General features: G+C 37.0%; 3 protein-coding genes across 3 annotated transcripts; 1 reads left to right on the top strand and 2 right to left on the bottom strand.

Annotated features, from left to right (window-relative positions):
• Window positions 1-469: 469 nt before the first annotated feature.
• Window positions 470-9,492, top strand: LOC110766221 (uncharacterized). Its single transcript, XM_088254641.1, has 8 exons — window positions 470-1,571; window positions 1,739-2,023; window positions 2,121-3,347; window positions 3,938-3,994; window positions 4,601-4,966; window positions 5,013-5,216; window positions 8,507-8,737; window positions 8,872-9,492. The coding sequence occupies exons 1-8, from the start codon at window positions 639-641 to the stop codon at window positions 9,490-9,492; spliced, it is 3,924 nt and encodes a 1,307-aa protein (XP_088110767.1). The 5' UTR covers window positions 470-638.
• A 4,220-nt stretch (window positions 9,493-13,712) lies between these two features.
• LOC110766252 (hyccin) lies at window positions 13,713-14,971 on the bottom strand. The gene has a single exon (XM_021969545.2). It carries the CDS (start codon window positions 14,915-14,917, stop codon window positions 13,838-13,840), a length of 1,080 nt encoding a protein of 359 aa, XP_021825237.2. The 5' UTR covers window positions 14,918-14,971; the 3' UTR covers window positions 13,713-13,837.
• A 1,168-nt stretch (window positions 14,972-16,139) lies between these two features.
• Window positions 16,140-19,519, bottom strand: LOC110766226 (4-hydroxy-tetrahydrodipicolinate reductase 2, chloroplastic-like). The gene is made up of 8 exons (XM_021969513.2): window positions 19,147-19,519; window positions 18,750-18,987; window positions 18,483-18,616; window positions 18,315-18,389; window positions 17,745-17,846; window positions 16,800-16,909; window positions 16,623-16,710; window positions 16,140-16,425 (listed from the first exon to the last, which is right to left on the bottom strand). The coding sequence occupies exons 1-8, from the start codon at window positions 19,381-19,383 to the stop codon at window positions 16,357-16,359; spliced, it is 1,053 nt and encodes a 350-aa protein (XP_021825205.1). The 5' UTR covers window positions 19,384-19,519; the 3' UTR covers window positions 16,140-16,356.
• Between the last annotated feature and the right edge of the window lie 455 nt (window positions 19,520-19,974).

The raw sequence follows: 19,974 nt of genomic DNA, 5'->3' as shown, positions 1-19,974 counted from the left end.
ACATAGATTACAGAATCGAGAGAGGAGATAAAATTGCTCCTGCCCTTCTCGAAGCAATCGATAAATCAAAGCTTTCGGTTATTATTTTCTCAAAAAACTATGCTTCTTCCACTTGTTGTCTGGATGAACTTGTGCATATACTAAAATGCAAGGAAAGAGATGGGCAGTTTGTTATACCAATTTTTTATGACATCAATCCATCACATGTACGAAAGCAGCAGGGTAGTTTTGCAGATGCATTTGCTCAACATGAAGAACGTTTCAAGGACAATTGGACAAGGTTCACAAGTGGAGGCTTGCTTTGAGGAAAGCAGCCAAAATATCAGGGTTTGATGATTCAAACAAAATTGGGTAATTAAATCTCTGTAAATTGTATTATTTCCTATTTGTGACAATTTGATTCAGTAGAATATCACTTCATATATACTTACTAACTATTGGTTGTCCTTCATATAATCATATATTTCAGGCTGGAGTCTGATTTAGTTAAGACAGTGGTGAAAGATATTTTGACCAAATTGAATCGCAAAACATCAAGTGATTTAAAAGGCTTGGTTGGAATTGAAAGCCGCATTGAGGAAATCGAATTGTTATTATGCATTGATTCACAAGATGTTTGCAGTGTTGGTATTTGGGGAATGGGTGGTATTGGCAAGACCACTCTTGCTGATGCTATATTTCACCGAATCTCTTCTAAATTTGAAGCTGCTTGTTTTCTTGCAAATGTTAGGGTGAAATCAGAAGAAAAAGATGGACTAATTCACTTGCGAAATACACTTGTTCGGAAGATATTAGATGATGAGAATCTAAATATCGACACTCCATCTATAGGATCAGATCTTGTTAGAAAGAGGTTAGGTCGTACAAAGGTCCTCATTGTTCTTGATGATGTGGATGACTCAAGCCAAATAGAACTTTTAGCTGGAGATCATGCTCGCTTTGGCCCCGGAAGTAGAATCATTATAACAACTAGAGATAGGAGCCTACTTAAGAAAACTGTTGAAGATGATAAGATATACAAGGTTAAGGCATTAACACGTGATGAAGCTCTTCAGCTTTTTCATTTGAATGCTTTCAAAAATAACAATCCTAGAGTAGATTATACAGAGTTGGCCGAAAAGGTGGTAGGTTATGCTGGAGGCATTCCATTAGCTGTTCATATTTTAGGTTCCTCATTCATTCAATGTGAGACGAAAGAAGATTGGCTAGATGAATTGATGAATTTGAAAAAATTTCTAAGCAAAAAAGTCCAGAAAGTGTTGAGGCTAAATTTTGATGGATTAGAAGAAAATGAGAAGGAGATATTTCTTGATATAGCATGTTTTGATAAAGTGCAGACATTGTATACTGTCAAAAGAATGTTAGATGCTAGTGGTTTCTGTGTAGCGGGAATTAGAGTTCTTAGTGATAAGTCTCTCATATCAATTTCAGAAAACATGACCATAGAAATGCATGATTTGCTACAAGACATGGGCAGGGAAATTGTTCGCGAACAATGTATTGAAGAGCTCGGAAAACACAGTAGGTTGTTCATGGCTGAAGATGTCTATCGCGTGTTGAAAAACAATACAGTAAGAGCCATATTCCTTCATTTTCTTAAAAATTAAAAAACATGAACTTTGTATGAAAAGATACCTAGGAGAAACTCTTTTGTTATAAATAAGTTAGATGCCTCCAAATGTAACGAAGTTCTTTTTGTTTATTGTTTTGACATTTGTACTTTGCTCTTGATTGTCAGGGAACTGCAACGGTTCAAGCCATATTCATTAACATGTCTGAGATTGGACAGCTACACTCGAATCGTGCATACTTCAAAAGGATGCATAATCTAAGATTGCTTAATGTTGATAATTCTAGCTTTGGGAATTACTCGGAATTAGATGTTTCTCTTCCAAATTCTCTTCGTTATCTTTGCTGGGTAGGATATCAATTGGAATCTTTGCCATCAGAATTTTCTCCAGAAAATCTTGTTGAGCTTCGAATGTCCTACAGCAATGTTGAACTACTTTGGAATGAAGACCAGGTAGGTATGTTTATTTTAGTTCTTGTAGAAAATGTGGTGTGGAAAGTTATTCAGGGTAAGTTTTTAATTCTTGTCATTTCTCTCTAATTTGTTACAGGATCTTGGGAATTTAAAATTACTTGATCTTAGTTATTCCAGAAATCTTACTGAAGTTCCAGATTTCTGTCAGAGTCCTAAACTTGAGTGTATAAATCTTGAGGGCTGCACAAGTTTGGTTCAAATTCCTTCTTATTGCCAATATCTTGACAAGCTGACTTATCTTAACCTGGGAGGCTGCTCGAATCTCAAATCGCTTCCAGAGATGCCAGGAAATATTGAATACTTAGATATGAGTAGCACTGCAATAAAGGAAATGCCTTCATCAGTGTGGTCTAATGAAAAAATATCTTGCTTGGATATTCAATGGTGTAAAGACCTTAAGAATCTACCCAGCAGCAGTTGTAAGCTGAAACTATGTAATTTGAGTTTCCAGGGCTGTTCATCTCTTGGCAAGTTTTCGGAGCTTCCCAGCAATATAATGGAGTTAGAGTTGTCTGAGACAGCAATAAAAGTATTGCTCTCATCAATCGAGAATCTCTCTTGTCTCAAGAAAATTGTACTGCAAAATTGTGGAAGGTTTGTAAGTCTCCCAACGAGCTTTTGTAAGTTGAATTCTCTTGAGAGACTTGATCTCACCGGTTGCTTCAAATTTGAATACTTCCCAGAAATCTTGGAGCCTATGGAATATCTAAACTTTCTTAGTTTATCACAAACAGCAGTTAAAGAGCTACCCTCGTCGATTGACAATCTAATTGGGCTTCAAACATTACAGCTCTATGGGTGCAAAAACCTTAAGTTTGTCCCAAATAGCATCTACAACTTAAACTGTCTTAAAGCTCTCATGTTTAGTGGCTGTTTGAAACTTAAATGTTTGCCTTCCTTCTCAGTTGGTTTGTGCTCTTTGGAGGAACTAAACCTCAGTTACTGTGGTAAATTAGAGATCTCTGATTCCCTCATTTGCTTAACCTCATTACGGGATATAGATCTAAGTGGAACCATGATCAAGAGCTCATCTGCAAGCATACCAAAAGTAGAGGAAGATACTAAAATTGAGAGAGATCGTAATGAGTATGGAGCAAGTGGAAGTGATATTTTCGGCACCTTGTGTGTAAGGGAATGGAAGTGGAAGGATAGAAAGAATGACATGGTGAACTACGTCCTGAGACAATTGAAAAGGAAAAAGGAAAGGGCAAAAGAATTTTTGGCGCCCTTGGAAGGTAGAAATCTTTTTCACTTGGATTTATTTGGTTGCCGGGAAAAAAGTATTGAGAGGAATAGAGAACCACAAACTTGAATGTCTTGACTTTATCTTACAAAAGGCTGTTTTTTTATTTTTGTCAAGCTTGATCTTCAGTTTAGTTTTATGAAAACTTTTGTAATTCAGATTGGTCTCTGTAGTTTTCGAATTTCCGACATTGGTTTGTCTTGCTTCTTTGTAATTCAGTTTGGCTTTGCAAGAAATTTTTTACTTGTTTCTTTTTGTGGTTGATAGGCACTGGTTTTCATTTTGGAATTGAAAGTCAAATTGAGCAAATTGAATCGTTATTGTGTATTAACCAACTAGATGTTTGCATTCTCCTTTGATGATGTGAACGATTCATGCCAAAAACTTTCTATCAGCTGGAGATCATTATAACATGCTATATATAAGGGCCTACCATCAAGACTAACAAGATGGAGGGATTAAATTATGATTTCTTAGTTGACATATTTACAATTTGACGTTACATATTACCAAGACTTTCAAGCTTATTAATAAAGTTATCACAAGTCAACACAACCCAGCCAAATGGTTAAGTTCATTTTTCTTTTACTTACTTTATCATAGAGTTGGTCTATTTGTCTATTATTTTTTTTTTTTCTCATATAGTACAGGCCATAGTCCAGGGCTGTCCATTAGATTTGGAGGCCTGTGCAAAGAAAAATGATGAGGTGATATACATATAAGTAAAATAACAATTTCTCAACTTTCAAAATCCATAAATTAAACCAAAATCATAATAACAAAAACATAACATAAAAACAAGGACAATATAACTTGATTTTGAAGTTTTCACCTGATCTTCACAAAGACAAGAAAGAACCAAAAAAGTCTGGTCAAATAACTACAAAAATAATATATGGAAAGCATTGACAAATTAGGAGTTCACCTTATTTTCTAGGTTCCTTCTTGCAATCATGGCTTCATATTCCAAATACAAGACATGATTTCTAATAGGAGAGAGATGAGGAGCAGAGCACGTTTTTGACCTTGGCAAAGAAGAAGTTGGAAAGAACAAGTAAAGAAACGATTTGGTCAAAGAAAAGAAGAAAGGATTTGGGAAAAGCAACGTTGGGAACTTGGGAGAGGAGAGCACGCGGGGAACACAAACTTGCTTGGAAGATTGTTTTTTTTTTTTTTTTGGGGTTAAAAAAAGAGAGTAGCACGCAGGAACAAGAACTTGCTTGGAAAACTGTGATGCAAAGGGAAGTTTCATATTTCATGAGAGAAACTATGTTTTGAATCATATTGCACTCACGTGCTGGACAATATGGAAGACTAGGAACAGGGCGGTCTTTGACAATTGCAACCCCCACCCCCAAAGGGCTCTCAAGTCTATCTCGGACCAAGTGAACGAGCGATTATTACTGAAGCATAACATTGCCCATCCCAATTCGAGGAATAACAGTCAAACTCCACAAGCTAGGTGGATTGCTCCTCCCACTTCTCTTGCCAAAATCAATGTCGACGCTGCTTGGCATCAGAACTCTTGCCGTGCGGGGGCTGGCATTATTATCCGCAACTCTGAGGGGAGTTTTATTGGGGCAAAATCTGTCTCTTTCCATGCGGAGACTTCTTTGGATGCGGAGGCAGTGGCTCTTCTGGAGGGATGCAAACTTGCAAGAGATCGAAATCTCACTAAGGTATGCTTTGAGTCTGACTCTTTGGAGCTAATTAATTGTGTCAAAGGGAATATTGGCAGAGGGAGATGGAACCTTTATCCCGTCCTTACCCTCATCCGTGAGGAGCAACGGGGATTTGAGGAGTGTTCATGGAATTGGACTAATAGGTTTGGCAATCAAGCGGCGGATAAGCTTGCGTTGCTTGCACTATCGAGGAGGAGCATGGAAGTTTGGGTTGAGAGACCCCCCACCTCTCTTGTGCACATTCTATGTAAGGACGGCCTTCCCTGCCCTCATCTCTCCTAAGTGGGTTGCGACTGGTCTAGATTTTATTTTAGACGTCCTTGCGTTTGGACTTTCTGTCATGTTCTTTTCATCTTGATCAGTTTAGATTGTGGCTTGGTTTCTTTGTTTCATGCGTGTATGTTTGCATGGGCTGCTTCATTGCTGTTTGTACTGGTCTCCCTTTTGGAGCTTTCTTCAGTAATGAAATCATTATCTTTTCGACCAAAAAAAAGAAAAAAGTATGAAACACGCAATGGTGTAAGTAGCCGCTAAGTCTGATCAAGTCTCCTGACCAAATGGGTCAAATTGTGAAACGAATTTGACACACTTGATTTGTTGACAATGTTAATTTATAGATTGGTAAATTTTTGTGCATAATATGTGATTCTTATTTGATTTCTACCTCCGAATGCCAATTGTTGGGGTTTTCAAACATTGAAACACTATGTACTGAAGCTTTAGGCACTTACTTTGGGTTGATTCATAGTTTCACTTCCTCTCTAACTCAATTGTAACATCGAAACAAAAGCATACATATATTTTATAGGAGATAAACAGGGAAGAAGGTGTAACCTGATAAAACTTTATAAAAGTTTACAAGACCCAGTAGGTCGGATGAAAATAAAATTATTGTGACAAAACATCTAATAGTAAAGGATCAATATACATCAAGATGTACATCAAATGAACCGGTAAGCTCTTTCCAATTGTCAATGCCATCTCGATATAGACTATACCAATCAAATGCTTTGAGGTTGGAAATATCAAGCCAACGTTTAATAACAGGTGGCATAGGATGGTGTGGTTGCAAGTGTAGCTGTCAAAACAAAATAAAGTCGTCAAATGTATAGTTAAAACAACAAACAAATTTCACAAGGCAAAACTGCCAGCTATAAATAGAAATTTTTTATTAATCGTCCTGCATATGAATGTCCTTCAAGATACTCAGCAGAATGATGGTTATGAACTCTACATACAACCTCAACTTTCCTCTCATCTCCAGGACCAAAATTTAACCCCTTCAGCTGAAACAGCAACCACACTTCTTTGTACCAGTGCTTTTAGGACGTTTTTTTTCCGGTGATCAATACTTACATATGCTTCAGAATTCATTGGTTGTTCATTATCTGAATCTACATTAGGCTTCTTAATATAATGTCCACCTCTCTCACAACCTAAAGTAACTCTAGCCCTCCTCATTATAATTTTTCCAGCTCCATCAGACCTTTTAATGACAACTACTATGCCACACTTTCGTCCTTGCGCACGACTCCAATTAAGCAATACTTCTCAATTATTAAATATCTATATAAAAGCATATATGGTAGTTGTAAAAGATTATCAACTACTCAGAAGTTACAACATCATAATAATAGTTTATTTACCTCATTAGTTGAGAATTGTTTAGTTATGTCCAAAACACTTTCTGTCCTGGTACCATGGCTTGGAACAAAAGTCTGGCTGCCAAAAAAAAAACAGCTGCATCAATACCCAAAAAAACAGCTGGTTAGGAATGTATATATATGTTCATACCTCTTCTAGATTGTGTTGATAATTATAATAACACTCGTACGTTGACTGTATACGCAAAGAAAAGCTAAATCCTCATTGCTCCTCCTAATTAAACAGACTCAAAGTGTACTTACAAGTGTGTTCAATTATAACCTTCTTGTTTACAAAAATTACATATGTATTAAGTTTATACAAATCTCTAACTAAAGAGAATGAGAAGCTTTACCTAATTAAACAGACCCAAACTCATTGCTCAATTACGTACTTACAAGCTAAATCCTCATTGCTCCTCCTATTAAACAGACCCAAATCCAAAATTTAATACTTTCTAGAGAAAGAGAACAGCTTTACCAAAACATCATGTATAAATTTTAAATCAAAAATCAAAACAACCAAGAGTGCACCAAAAAAAAAAAGAAAAAAAGAAGAAAAAAAAGAAGCAATCAACAGCCAAGCAATCATCAAAGACTTATGTGTTGGCGTGAGTCTCCTAATTAATCAAGGAGATCTATTTCCTTGATTAATTAAAGGATTTACTTTCCTATTTTATATAATTGATAAATCATTGTATAATTAGGAGATACTTTCCTAATCCTTTATTGTATCTAATTCCTTGTAAAGCAATTATGTAAATCCTTATATATACCTCCTTATGGAGAAGAATAAAATTAACCTAACATATTCAAACCCACATATTCATATTTTAGCAAACATCACATGAATTTTTGAACATCCCATTTTGATCGGACATTGAGAATTGTTTTAATGCATCCAACATTTGGTTCCTAAATCATGTTTCAAGAAAAACAATGTCATAATATTTACAGGTTTTAGTTACTTTGTTTCTGAAGCTGCTACAAGTTTTAAGAGCTCAAACAAGTCCTCATATATGGGACGCCTGTGACCTTGAAATTGCATTTGGGACTTGCAAGGTTTAATATGCAACCGTTCCAGTCGCCGTGGGGATCTGCTGATAAAGGAGCTAAACTGTTTTGTATCCAGAGAAAGAGAACAGCTTTACGAAAACATCAGGTATAAATTTTAAATAAAAAAATCAAAACAACCAAGCAATCAACAGCCAAGAGTGCGGAAAAAAAAAAAAAAAAGCAATCAACCAAGCAATGTCATTTTCCACTGAGCTAGGTTACAAAAGAATTGCTTTTGAGCAGAGAGAGAGACATTCTAACCAAACTTGGTTATGCCATAGTAGCATTGCATTCGCATACAACTTAATTGTGAAAAAACTTGGTGGAGAGCTTCCATGGAGCAGTTTGGGAAACGTATAAAAAAGAAAAAAACAATGAGATGCTATAGCATTTTAATGAGTAGCATGAATGTTAAGTAGGGACAATAGCCTTCACTGGCTTCTGTATCTATCCGCCGGTGGCACCTAGGCCTAAGCAGGGATTTGGGTTGCGTGAGTCTTAGGTTTTTCAATGTCTACTTGGTATTTTTGTTATCTTGTGCAGATGAATTTTAGGGTTTTCAATGTCTACTTGGTTGTTTATAATTAAAGAATGCATAGTGGGTACAACTACAGTTGGCTTTCATCCAAAAGAATTTGAATTACAAAGTTGACTTTCATTGGCACAGAAGCCTAAAATATCCATGATTTCTGTTCTGATTAGGACTTCCAATTTAAAATTCATCCGCACAAGATAACAGTAGCATATATTTCTGTCCAAATGCATGATAACTGTAGGCATATATAAAGCCAATTTACATATAGCTAGTCCAAATGCATTGCCATGTTTTGACTTGCAGGTTATCTATATAGCTGCTGCTTCTTCTTCCGTTGTTGCAATCTCCCCTCAAAGAAAGCACGATGTGTTTCTTAGTTTCAGAGGTGAGGAGGACACCCGCTATACTTTTACCAGCCATCTTCGTGCTGCTTTACTTGGGAAGAAAATTCAGACCTACATAGATAACAATCTTGAGAGAGGAGATGAAATTGCACCTGCCCTTCTCGAAGCAATCCAAAACTCAAAGCTTTCGGTAATCATTTTCTCACAAAACTATGCTTCTTCCACTTGGTGTTTGGATGAACTTGCACATATACATGGATGCAAGGAAAGAGATGGGCAGTTTGTTATACCCATATTTTACGACATCGATCCATCACATGTAAGAAAACAGCAGGGGAGTTATGCAGATGCATTTGCACAACTGGAAGAACGTTTCAAGGAAAGTATCGACAAGGTGGACAAGTGGAGAGTTGCTTTGACGAAGCAGCCGATCTATCTGGGTTTGATAATTCTAACAGAACGTTTCAAGGAAATCCTGATTTCCTCGTTTGCTTAACCACATTGCAAGAATTAGATCTAAGTGGAACCATGATTGAGAGCATACCTGCAACCATCAAACAATCTTCTGAGCTGTCTATCCTGCACTTATCCAATTGCAAGAGCCTTCATTCTTTACCAGAGCTCCCAGTGCTAACTTGTGTTGAAGCACATGGCTGCACGTCATTGAAGACGGTAGCGTCAACTTCGAGGACAGCGCTCACACAGGGTTGGGGTGAATATTTACCTTTAATCAGGCTTGACGAGAAATTTCTATTTTCTAATTGCCAGAACCTGGATCAGAATGCATGTAGCAACATAATGGCTGATGTACATCTCAGAATTATGCCAATGGCAACCGCAATATCAAAGTTAAGAGAAGAAAGAGAATATGTATGTGCCTCCTTCCCTCCCTCTCTCTCTCTCTCTCTCTCTCTCTCTCTCTCTCTCTCTCTCTTGTGTTGTTAAACTGAAAGGTTTCTCTCCTATGTTTTCTTGAGTTAAATAATCATCTCTCTCTCTCCTGTGTTGATACAGGAAAGATTTGGCTCAGTTTACATTGTATGTCCAGGAAATGAAATTCCAAATTGGTTCATCTATCAAAATGAAGGATCTTCCATAAAAATCAAGCTTCCTTCAAACTCTCTTGGTACTGATTTCCTCGGCTGTGCTGTATCTGTTGTTGCTTTCGACAACTATACTTCTAAACATTTGGGCGGTGCTACATGGTGTTTGGCGCTTAATTGTAGACCCAAATATAAAGTAGATGATGTTGTGTTGGCTTTGAATGCAATGGTGATGCCTTTGCTGAGTATGGGTATCCTATTAAGTATACAGAAAGCAATGACTTTATTTGATTTCGATTCGGATCACTTGTTTGTGTGTATAGTACCAACAAACTTCTCCCCTAACAGGCAACCGTGTCACTGATACCTCATTTGACTTCTACCAAATGGATCAGTATCTTCCTGTAGACTTGTACAAGGATCCGTTTTTTCCTGCAGACTTCCAAATGGATATGAATGATCTCCCCTACAGGCCCGTTTACCATCTCCAGGTGAAGACGAAGAAGTGTGGGATCAGCCTGCTGTATGCCCAAGATGCTGAGAAATTAAAATCTCATGTCGTGTCGTGTCGGCAGAACAGAGAGTAGAGGAAGAAGATGCTCATAAAACTAAGAGACGTCGCGATGAGTGTGAAGCAAGAAGATGAACTACTTTCTCCACTTGCTGCTGTTGCAATGCAAGCCTTGTGGCTGAGGACGCTTTTGGGGTTTGTTAGGCTTCCTAGAGATGTCCTATAGTACATACTAAATATGAATGCATGTGAGCTATGCATAGTTTTTCATTGACATATCCTGCTTTGTTTTATATGATTGGATATCTACACTAGTAAAAAAATGGCAACAGTCACCATTATTTGGTTACATCTGTGGTCTTGACAAAAGGAATTAGTTACCTTTTTTGACTTTTTTGATGACTAAAAGTGCTTTTAGTCACCTTTTTGGCTTTTTTTAGTGACTAAAGCCTTTAGTAACCCCCACAACAGTCACCAAATGTCACCAAATAATGATAGTTGTTGCCACTTTTTTTTGTAGTGCTACCCAATGCGCCATATCCCTTTGCTAAGATGAAGTGGAATTGTAGTAACCTGTGTGGTTACTATGCTTCTGTATTTGTAATAACCTTGTGTGGCTATTTGTATTTGTACCGGCTGTTGTAGCTGACGACCTTTGTGCCTCAATTATAAATGCAATATTCTATCATCTTTTTCTCAAAATAGATGAAGTGGAATGCATCATCTGCATCATCATATACGCTTTGCCTTCATCATGGGTTTCATGGAAAACATTAAAAAGTTTCATAGCTCGTAGACTAACTAATTCAAGAGTGATAACTACACAAATGTATGGTTATAATGTAAAAATTAAATTATGCCAAAAGGACCAGATGTTACTGTTGATAATTCAAACAAAAAAAGTAAATTAGCTTGGTATTCTTAAACATGTTGAGAATTAAGTTGCAAAACATATAACTCACAGATAGGTACGTAATAAACAACAAAAATAACGAACAAACGAAGATTTCAATAAATAACATGAGCATACTCGAAAGCTTCATACAAAAACTGCGGCCTTGCACAGTCTTCATTTCACTACCTTTGTATTTCATATTGAGTACAGTATTTATGAAAATAAAAACTATAAACAATTTTATAATATTTATTTTATTTTTGCTTTGCCAACAAAGCTTGCAGGTGGCTGTTGGCCACCCGAAGGTGCATGTTTCAAATTTATAAAACTCGCAAGCGCACGAATCGTTTGTAGAATAAGCGTGTGTAAGTGCGAGGTCGTACCCACAGGGAGTGCGTGAAAAAGATGGAAAACAAACCCAACCCAAGTTAATTCAAAGTTGAAAAAGAAAAAGAAATAAAGCAAAGAATTGAAAATGCAAATAAACTAAAATAGGGAAACACTAAGGTTTTAGATTCCATACCATTATTCTATAAACTCTAACAATTCCCACGAAGTAGCAATCAAGAAATCAATTTACTACTTTCTCAAGATATATCAATTAAGCATGCATTTTTATGAATCTTATGTAAATTCCTTTTCCCTTCATAATTACAAATTCTAAGTTATCCTATGTGAAAAATATTGTTTAACTACAAGGGATCAAAGAAAATTGTATATTAGTAATACAAAATCAAGGATGCATTAATAGATTAACTTGTATTCCTAACTAGCTACCACAAATACATGATAGAAGTGGTGAAAAGAAAATTAACCTATTAATCATGTGAATGTGAAATTATAAACATTGAAGAATATAATAGTTGGGAATTGAAAGTTGAGAACTAGAACTTCATTTCATAATGGTATTTCATCATTAACAAAGTTTAACTAGACATAAATAAAATAACAATACAAGATAAGAATTAAGAACAAAGAGGAGAAGGAAAAATTGCATCATCAACCCCTTGGTTCCTTGCCTCATGGCTCCCCGAGGTTCTCTCCAATTATATTGCCATTTTTCCTCTCCTTTTGGTGCCTAAGAATTGCACAAAATCTGCACTCTATTCTACTAAAATCTGCTCTACAATTCTACTCTCATTCTCTTTGCATTACCTTCTATTTATAGAGGAAGGAAAGCAACTAAAGTATCAACATAATCATCATCTTCACATGTTGGCAGCTGCACACATGGTGCTGCCCATTCTTCTTTTAGCATGGAGGTCTGGCTCTTTATTTGCTGCCAACCCATGTGTTGCTAGTCTTTATTGCTAGCTAATAATGTAAGATCCCACATCGACCAACGGAGAGGGGGTTGATGTGCCTTATATGTACATGCCTGCATCCATCTAGCACGAGGCCTTTTGGGAGCTAACTGGCTTCGGAGTCATGGGAACTCCGAAGTTAAGCGAATTGGGGGCTAGAGCAATCCTAGGATGGGTGACCCACTGGGAAGTTGCTCGTGAGCTCCCAAAAACAAAACCGTGAAGGCAGAGAGGGGGGCCTAAAGCGGACAATATCGTGCTACGGCGGAGCCGATCCCGGGATGTGACAAATAAAGTTATTTTGCTGCTGCACATGTGTTGCTGGAAAAACGAATTCCTCTAAACCAGGCCTGGTGTAGGAAGGCCACAGGTTTCAATACGTATCCAATGGGGCTCAAATTTGGATATGTTATAATAGACACCCATTGGAACAACTTTCATGAAGAATGCATTCCCATCTGAGTAGTGCAAGTATACGTTTTGGGCCTTGCAAGCTGACTGCCGAAAATAGACTGGAGTTTGGGCTTCATTTCTTTTCTCTCCTTGGGCTGCTTGCAAAGAGAGAGCTACCTAATAGAAAATTCAACTGAATTAGCCTTTATTTCAATGAAGTGCAAATGGATTTGTAAAATGTAAAAGAACATTCTAATTGGTGCAAAATTCATTAAAACAAAGTACTAACAAATATAGATTAGGGATAGAAATTGTAATAATTATGTGTTTATCAGTGGCCATGGCCAAGAGTGACTGTCCGGATTACCAACAAGCTAGGGGGCGGGCGAAGCATGAACATTCACTGCAAATCTGCAGACAATGATCTTGGCTTGCAAATTCTGGCAGACGGTCAAGAAACTAGTTGGAGTTTCGACCCCGAATATTTGGCAAACGACACGCTTTTATTGCAATGTGCAATGGGGTAACTCACCATGGTACAATTTTTGATGCCTTTATAGATAATAGAGATGCTTGGAGGTGTTTACATCAATGTAAATATGTGACGTCAATCAACATTAATATACGTATTATCATATATACTTGCATCGAAATTCCAAAACTGATTAAGGGAAAATGGAATTGCTGAAAATATATAGAGATACTGCAGGAGAGGAGGTAGCGTAGGTAAAGGTTAGAAGATGACTTCAAAAAAAAAAAAAAATTAACACATCAACAAATCAACAATCATTTCAATATAATTACAAGAATTATATAAATAAATAAAAAAGAACACATCAACAAATATAATTACAAGGAACCCAAAACATGTAAGAATTGATTATAAGAAACACTGATCAATCTTGTTGTGGTCCACCAAGTCAGCTCAATATATATATGTATAGATTGAAACACTGATCAAAACCCTACAAGAGAGAATAAAGTACATAGGACTATAACGGTGCATTTGGATGGGGGAAATAAACTTGGGATTTCATATTGTCTTAGAATAAAGTTTTAAAAATTAACTTATAATTTATTATAACTCAACTTATAATTTATTGACATGAGAAAATAAAGAGATTATCAGGAGGAGAATGAGAACCTAGATACTAATAACTCGAGATTTAGGAATCTCAGTTCGATCAATATCGTCGTTAGAGTCCAATGCTTGCTTAGTGAGCCTAAGAAGACTCCCAGTGGCCAAAATAGCCTTGGGATTGATATCATGCATAGACCTGGCATACAAACTCCTACAAGCCTCACTGCTCTTATCAACCAACTCCTTGTTTTGGTTTGGACACAAAAGGCAGTGACCCAAAATCCTGAAAACCGGTTGCATCAATTCCCATGGCAAAGGAATGCTTCCCACCTTTTCTCCATTTCCATCCTCTTCTTTGCGTTCACTACTACTGCTACAGCTACTACCAGTCATCTCCTTGTACATTTCGCCGTCTTGGCCAGCCCAATCCCTACAAAACTCGCAAAATTCGATCTTTGACTGCACGGGCATTTCATGTATCTTGCTGTAGTACAACTCCAGTGCAACCCCAACAATCCTAGCCCTCCTTGTGGACCTCACTGTACCGCAGGGTTCCAAACTTGGAGATATGACAGCCAAGTTTAGGCCTGTGGAGTTGTTTTTAGTGGGTGCTTTGGTTTCATGGTAGAGATTGGGATGAGACAAGTCGGGGACACTGACGGTTATGGAGTGGCCAGAACGTGTTGCGGTTTCGTGGGCGTAGAGGGCTAAGAGGACAGCCTCAAAGCCGGCTAGGGGTACCCGTAGGGCGACACGGGAGATGTAGATGCCTGCGATGATGGGAAGGAAGCGAAGGACGAGGAGTTGGAGGTCGGGATCGGAGGATTGGAAGGTGTCGTAGAGCCAGCGGCAGAGGTTGTTGTCGCCTGCGCCGGAGTCGGGTTGGCGGAGAAGGGAGGAGATGTGGGAGGCTGTGTGGTGGTCATGGAGGAGGGAGCGGGCGGGGTTAGAGGAGGAGGAGATGGAAGGAGGGAGAGAGGGGAGAATGGTTGAGAGGGATTGGATTGCTGATTGGGATTTGGAGAGGGATGAGTTATGTGATGAAGCTGAGGCTGAAGTGGTAGTTGTTGGGGTTGGGGTGATGGTGGAATTGATGGTGTCTTGATAATCTTCTAGGGTTGAAGTGGAGGGGTCGTTGGACATTGCTTGAGAGAGAGAGAGAGAAATTAAATGAGGAACGTTTCAAAGTAGGTTAAAACAGATGTGATCTATATGGTCAGAGGAGATAATTGAGGGGGAAGTTTCCTTTTTTATGTTCTTTTTTGGCCGATAATTGGGGAGGAGGAACAGGCGAACACCCTTCAAATAAAATTAAGAAATATTTATCCACTGGAACTGAAAATCAAAAAAAAAAAAACAAAAAAAAAAAAAGAGGGACTGATGTATGTGTCAACAACATTTATCAACCACCATGTGAGCCAGTTAAGAATTTTGTATATGAGAGAGAGAGAGGAAAGGCTCTGTATATCTCACCAGTCGGTTTGGGTTGGGTTCTAACAAATTTCAGAAATTTTATGTCCTAATAAATGCCACACCATCAAGGTTGCGTTTGCTTCTCTATTAAGTTTCTGTTGGCCTATAATTTCAATTGGGCCTTCTAATTTATCGCTAAAGCTTGTTATATTTTTATTTCGAGTTTTTCTATTTAAACTCCGTACTTCTCTTTGTTCATCCCATATTCTAAATTCACCCTAACTTCTAATCAAATTTTCATAATTTCTAAGAAAACCTCACTATCTTCCCAAACTACCCCTAAATATACACCTAGCATAAAAAATAAAATAAAAAACTCATCAACTTCACACATCGCTATTTTGCCTCTCACCACTCTATGTTCACCTCAACCTCACATTACTTAAAAGAGATAAAAAACACTTTTGTCAGATGTGCAGCAAAATTATTTTTTTATTAAATTTTTTAAATTTTTTTTAGTTTCTTCTTCAACAAAGCAAACCCATGCGGCAATTTCCAGATTATGTATCAATCAAAGGCTTAGGTAGGCATTGTTTCTTTGCTTCGCATTCAAGGTCTGGTTTTTTTCCCCTCCAGTTTTGTTTATTTGATTATGATTATTATTATTATTATTTCTGATTTGTTTATTTGATTATGATTTGCCGTATTTAGGGTTTGTGAAGAGAAGATGAGAGTGTAGTAGGTTTGTTGAATTGAAAGAAAAGAGTAATCTGACAATAGGGTGTTGAGGAGTTTGTATTTTTCTAAAACTTAATATGAAGAGCGGTGGGGTGTATAATGTGTGTAGATGTACTAGAGTAAAGTGTTAAGTTGGATGACCTTTTTTATCTTTTTACACAATAATAAAACTTAAGAGCTTAATGATTTAAGGATTTGGGTGAACAAAGAAAAGTGTGAGGTTTAAATAGATAAACTCTTTATTTCCTTCGACGAAACTACAAATTTTAATGCTCTAAACACAAGCTGGAAGGAAAATAACAACAGAACATAGATAAGGTTGAAATTGCTAATCCGAAACTTACATCCCTATCTTACTCAACCAGAATCTTAACTGTTGTAAGCTAATAAATAGACTAATACAGACAACGTCCTTCGTACAAAGCCAACTATCATCGCATGTTACCCTCTCGCAGGACATCTATCATATTGTACAACCGCTTCTCTGCCTTCGAATGAACCTGCATCGATGCAAGATATCATATCAGAAAATGAAGGAGTGCATTATCCTACAAGTACTATAACTAAACAAACAAATGTATGTTAACAGTATTCTTGCCAAATAATCGATATCAGATAGTAATTTTAGTAAGAATTTAACCATTATAAGCACTGTAACAAGTAGTAGAATAAAAGAGAGATGGAAAAGCTTAAACACCTTCTTAGCAAGGAAAATTACAGAATCAATTGTGCCCTCTGCATATATTGATCTACCACAAACATTATGCTGAAACTCAAAAGAAACTCTGCAAAAATGAGGGGGAATTAAGTCAATGGAATAGAATTAAAACTAATTTGAGAGAGAGAGCGAGAGAGTGGGAATATTCCGTATTACGTTTCATCAGGTGAACTCAGATGATACATATGAAATGCATGACCAGACAAATGCTCCTCTGGAACTCCCACCATCTCTAATTGTTGCTGGGAATCCCGGATCAATTGGACCTGATAAAATTGTCAAAGATTGAAGATAAAAATGAAATGCTGAAGGATTATATAAAACTTTCTAAGTATTTGGTATTTCATGTAAGGGGACTGGCCTGATAATCAACCCAGACAGGTTGTTACTGATAAGATTTACATCAAAATATTTGAAACTTTGTGACTGCTTCTATTGTTGTTTTGAATTTCTCTGTCTTAGATTTAATTCCTTGATTTCTGGTTGGTTAGCTCGTACAATGGTGTAACTGTTTTGAAATTTGAATTCATGTATCTCATCTTGTACTAATATAAATACATACAGCCACCACTGTTACTAATCTGCTTTCAGTTGGAGAATTGCTTCTTTCTTGGTTTGTGTGATGCAACCCGCCTAAGTGTCATGCCTAAGGCCTCTAGGTGTGATTCCTGGAACCCTACTTCTGTGGTTCTAGTAGTTTCTATCCTTTCCTTATAATTTTCTCTCCTCGTTTCATAAAAGCATTGTTGTTCTGTCTCACTACAATCTTACAGCCTTCAAAGATTTAATGTCAAACTAGAATCAATCTTTTCTACACTTATCCCTCGTTGTCCTGCATCAATGCCATTATTTCTTCTTTATGTCTGCACCTATTAAAATGCATGTATCCCAAACACAAGTAGTGAAATGCAGCTATAACGTTATCATTCGCAATATCCTTGCCAGACATAAAGGTACTCAAGTTAATGGCCACATTGAATAGCTTCAGATGAACAAACAAAAAGTGAGGAACGCAGGGGAAAAGGATGAGAAAAACAGATGCTATGGTTAACCATTTCTAATTATCCGAAGGTATAATTAACTATGTATCCTGTAGCATACCTGCTCCATATCAAAGGACACACCCAACTTCTGGAAGCAAGAAATAACAGCCTTTGCAGTTCCAGATGTGTCAACTTTACTTGCTTGATGGGATTCCATAACCTGAAATTTAAAAACATGATTAAGCCGCATCAAGCAACATGAATAAGGCATAGAAAACAAGCACCTTGAAAATTTATAACATTTTGCTGTTTTCAAAGATATTAACAATGAACAAAAGTGTGCAGAGTTGCAAGATTAGTTTATGCAATTCAAGGGAGGGGAAAAGCACGCAGAAACTGAAAACAGAAAAATGAATCGCTAGAAAAATGAACACTAATCCATTGAATAAAAAGATACCGCTAGAAAAACAATCCTTTTCTTCGTTCAGAGTTCATTTGGAAGGGAAAGAAATGCAGGTTTCATAGATAGGAAGGATAAGATAAATGCTAGTTATGATAAAAAAAGAAAAATATAGCACACCAGATAAATGAATGTCAATATACTGAAATATGAACTTGGTCAAATAATTAGACTCTCTCTACTTCTATAGTTTTCATTTGTAACAAATTACAAGAAAAAAGTGAATACCTGTAAGGAATACCCAGAGAAAGCTCCAGGGAATTGCTCGGCCATAATTTCCATGGCTGCAAGAAATGCCACAACCTATTCATACCAAACGACTATTAGGATATGGAAGGTAAGCCCCCACAGTAGTAAACAATAATAGAAAACATTAAAGCACAAAATTCTGAGCACCTGTTTTCCCATTTGTGGGGATATTACTGCATAGACTTGTGAGTCTTCTACAGTCTTGTACAACCGATCCCTGTCTCCACCGGTTGTTCCCATCACAAATGGCACTCCAACTTTGCAATATAGTTCTGCATTATCTGAACACGATAGAAAAATATCCAAATGAATGAAGACACAAAGCCAGCTACAATATTTACTAACCATGCAATGGAAAAGATTTTAAGCAAAAATAAGTCAAAATAGAGTTCCAAACCTGTGTTATTTATTTACCATTTACTGCCGAAGGCACAGTGAAGTCCACCACAATCAAATTGGGATACTTCTCGAGAAGAGATGCAAGGGTTCTTTCTCTTTCATCAGGACCATGGATCAGAATCTCGTTTGCGCCAACTTGGAAGGTTTGCCCCGATTCCTCGGCAGAGCCAAATGATGCGGGAACCACACTGAGTCCTGCAGAATCTGCTGCTTGTATAATGGCCTTCCCCATTTTCCCACTACATGAGTTTACCTGTTCGACAAATTGAACACAAATTCATGAATTTCGCAGCAGCAATTACAATAATCCATACATCCACATTTGAAATTTTCGCTGACTCATTATAAGAACTGAAATTATGAACCCAGCAAGCAATGTAGCTACTAGAAACAGAAAGATACAACAAAATACCATGATAGGGATGTCAATCTTGTTCTTGGGCAAAGACTTCTCAAGACTTTGATTGGGTATGGCTGAAATTGACATCTTTGGGATCATATTCATAGCCGATGATGATGATGATGAAACTCTTTGCTTCCAATTGAAACCAGTAGCATCTAATCTACTGGTTCCCGCTCTAGCTAAGACTGCCCGCCTCTGTTGCTGAACAACGACACAATTGGCTGGTAGTTTGAGCGTGGACGCCATTGTACGGAGTCTGAAGGCAGATTATTTGGGGTTTAGGGTTTTAGGATAAAAACTCAGAGCGCGTCGCTGCTAGGGGGTGGAACCAATTTAATAAGTTAAGGAGGGGTCTATGTTCAATTAAGATTTTAGAAGAGTTCAATGTGGTTATAAAGTTATAAAGTTCAATCTAATTTGAATTGATTTCTATAAACTTCACAGAGTTTGACTAAATTGCTAAATTGATTTTAATGGTGTTTGTTAGAATATTATCATAGATTTTAACAGAATTGATTAGAGTTCTAAAATGTTATTTTCTTTTATTTTCCTTTTTTGGGCTGTTTTGGATAGTTTATCGTTTTATCATATTTTCAAAAGAGAAAAGTACATTTACAAAAACAGAACGTCCAAACCATATACATCAAAAGAAAATACAAAAAGGAGTCCAATTTTCCTATTACCAAATTTTATATGCCCCTGTTTCCCCCTTAGTTTTGCGACATGTGGCACACAACTTAACAGGAGTTTAGTTATGTTAACTCTCTTTTAGCCTTTTTTTTCTTTAATTGAAAGAATTAAAATATATTATATTAGAATACAAGTTTGACAAAAACA

Source organism: Prunus avium, chromosome 6 (assembly GCF_965620075.1).
Source record: "Prunus avium chromosome 6, drPruAviu1.hap1.1, whole genome shotgun sequence".
NCBI lineage: Eukaryota > Viridiplantae > Streptophyta > Magnoliopsida > Rosales > Rosaceae > Prunus > Prunus avium.
The sequence above is the reverse complement of the archived record's forward strand: the minus strand, read 5'-3'. Positions and strand labels throughout refer to the sequence as shown.

Excerpts from the sequence above, each read along its gene's own strand:
- LOC110766221 (XM_088254641.1), top strand. The coding sequence starts at position 639 with ATGGGTGGTATTGGCAAGACCACTCTTGCTGATGCTATATTTCACCGA. Across the intron at positions 2,024-2,120 it reads TACTTTGGAATGAAGACCAG|GATCTTGGGAATTTAAAATT; the intron begins GTAGGTATGTTT and ends AATTTGTTACAG. Across the intron at positions 8,738-8,871 it reads TCCAAAACTCAAAGCTTTCG|AAAACAGCAGGGGAGTTATG; the intron begins GTAATCATTTTC and ends ATCACATGTAAG.
- LOC110766252 (XM_021969545.2), bottom strand. The coding sequence starts at position 14,917 with ATGTCCAACGACCCCTCCACTTCAACCCTAGAAGATTATCAAGACACC.
- LOC110766226 (XM_021969513.2), bottom strand. The coding sequence starts at position 19,383 with ATGGCGTCCACGCTCAAACTACCAGCCAATTGTGTCGTTGTTCAGCAA. Across the intron at positions 17,847-18,314 it reads TCTCTGGGTATTCCTTACAG|GTTATGGAATCCCATCAAGC; the intron begins GTATTCACTTTT and ends TTTAAATTTCAG. Across the intron at positions 16,711-16,799 it reads CTGAGTTCACCTGATGAAAC|AGTTTCTTTTGAGTTTCAGC; the intron begins GTAATACGGAAT and ends TCATTTTTGCAG.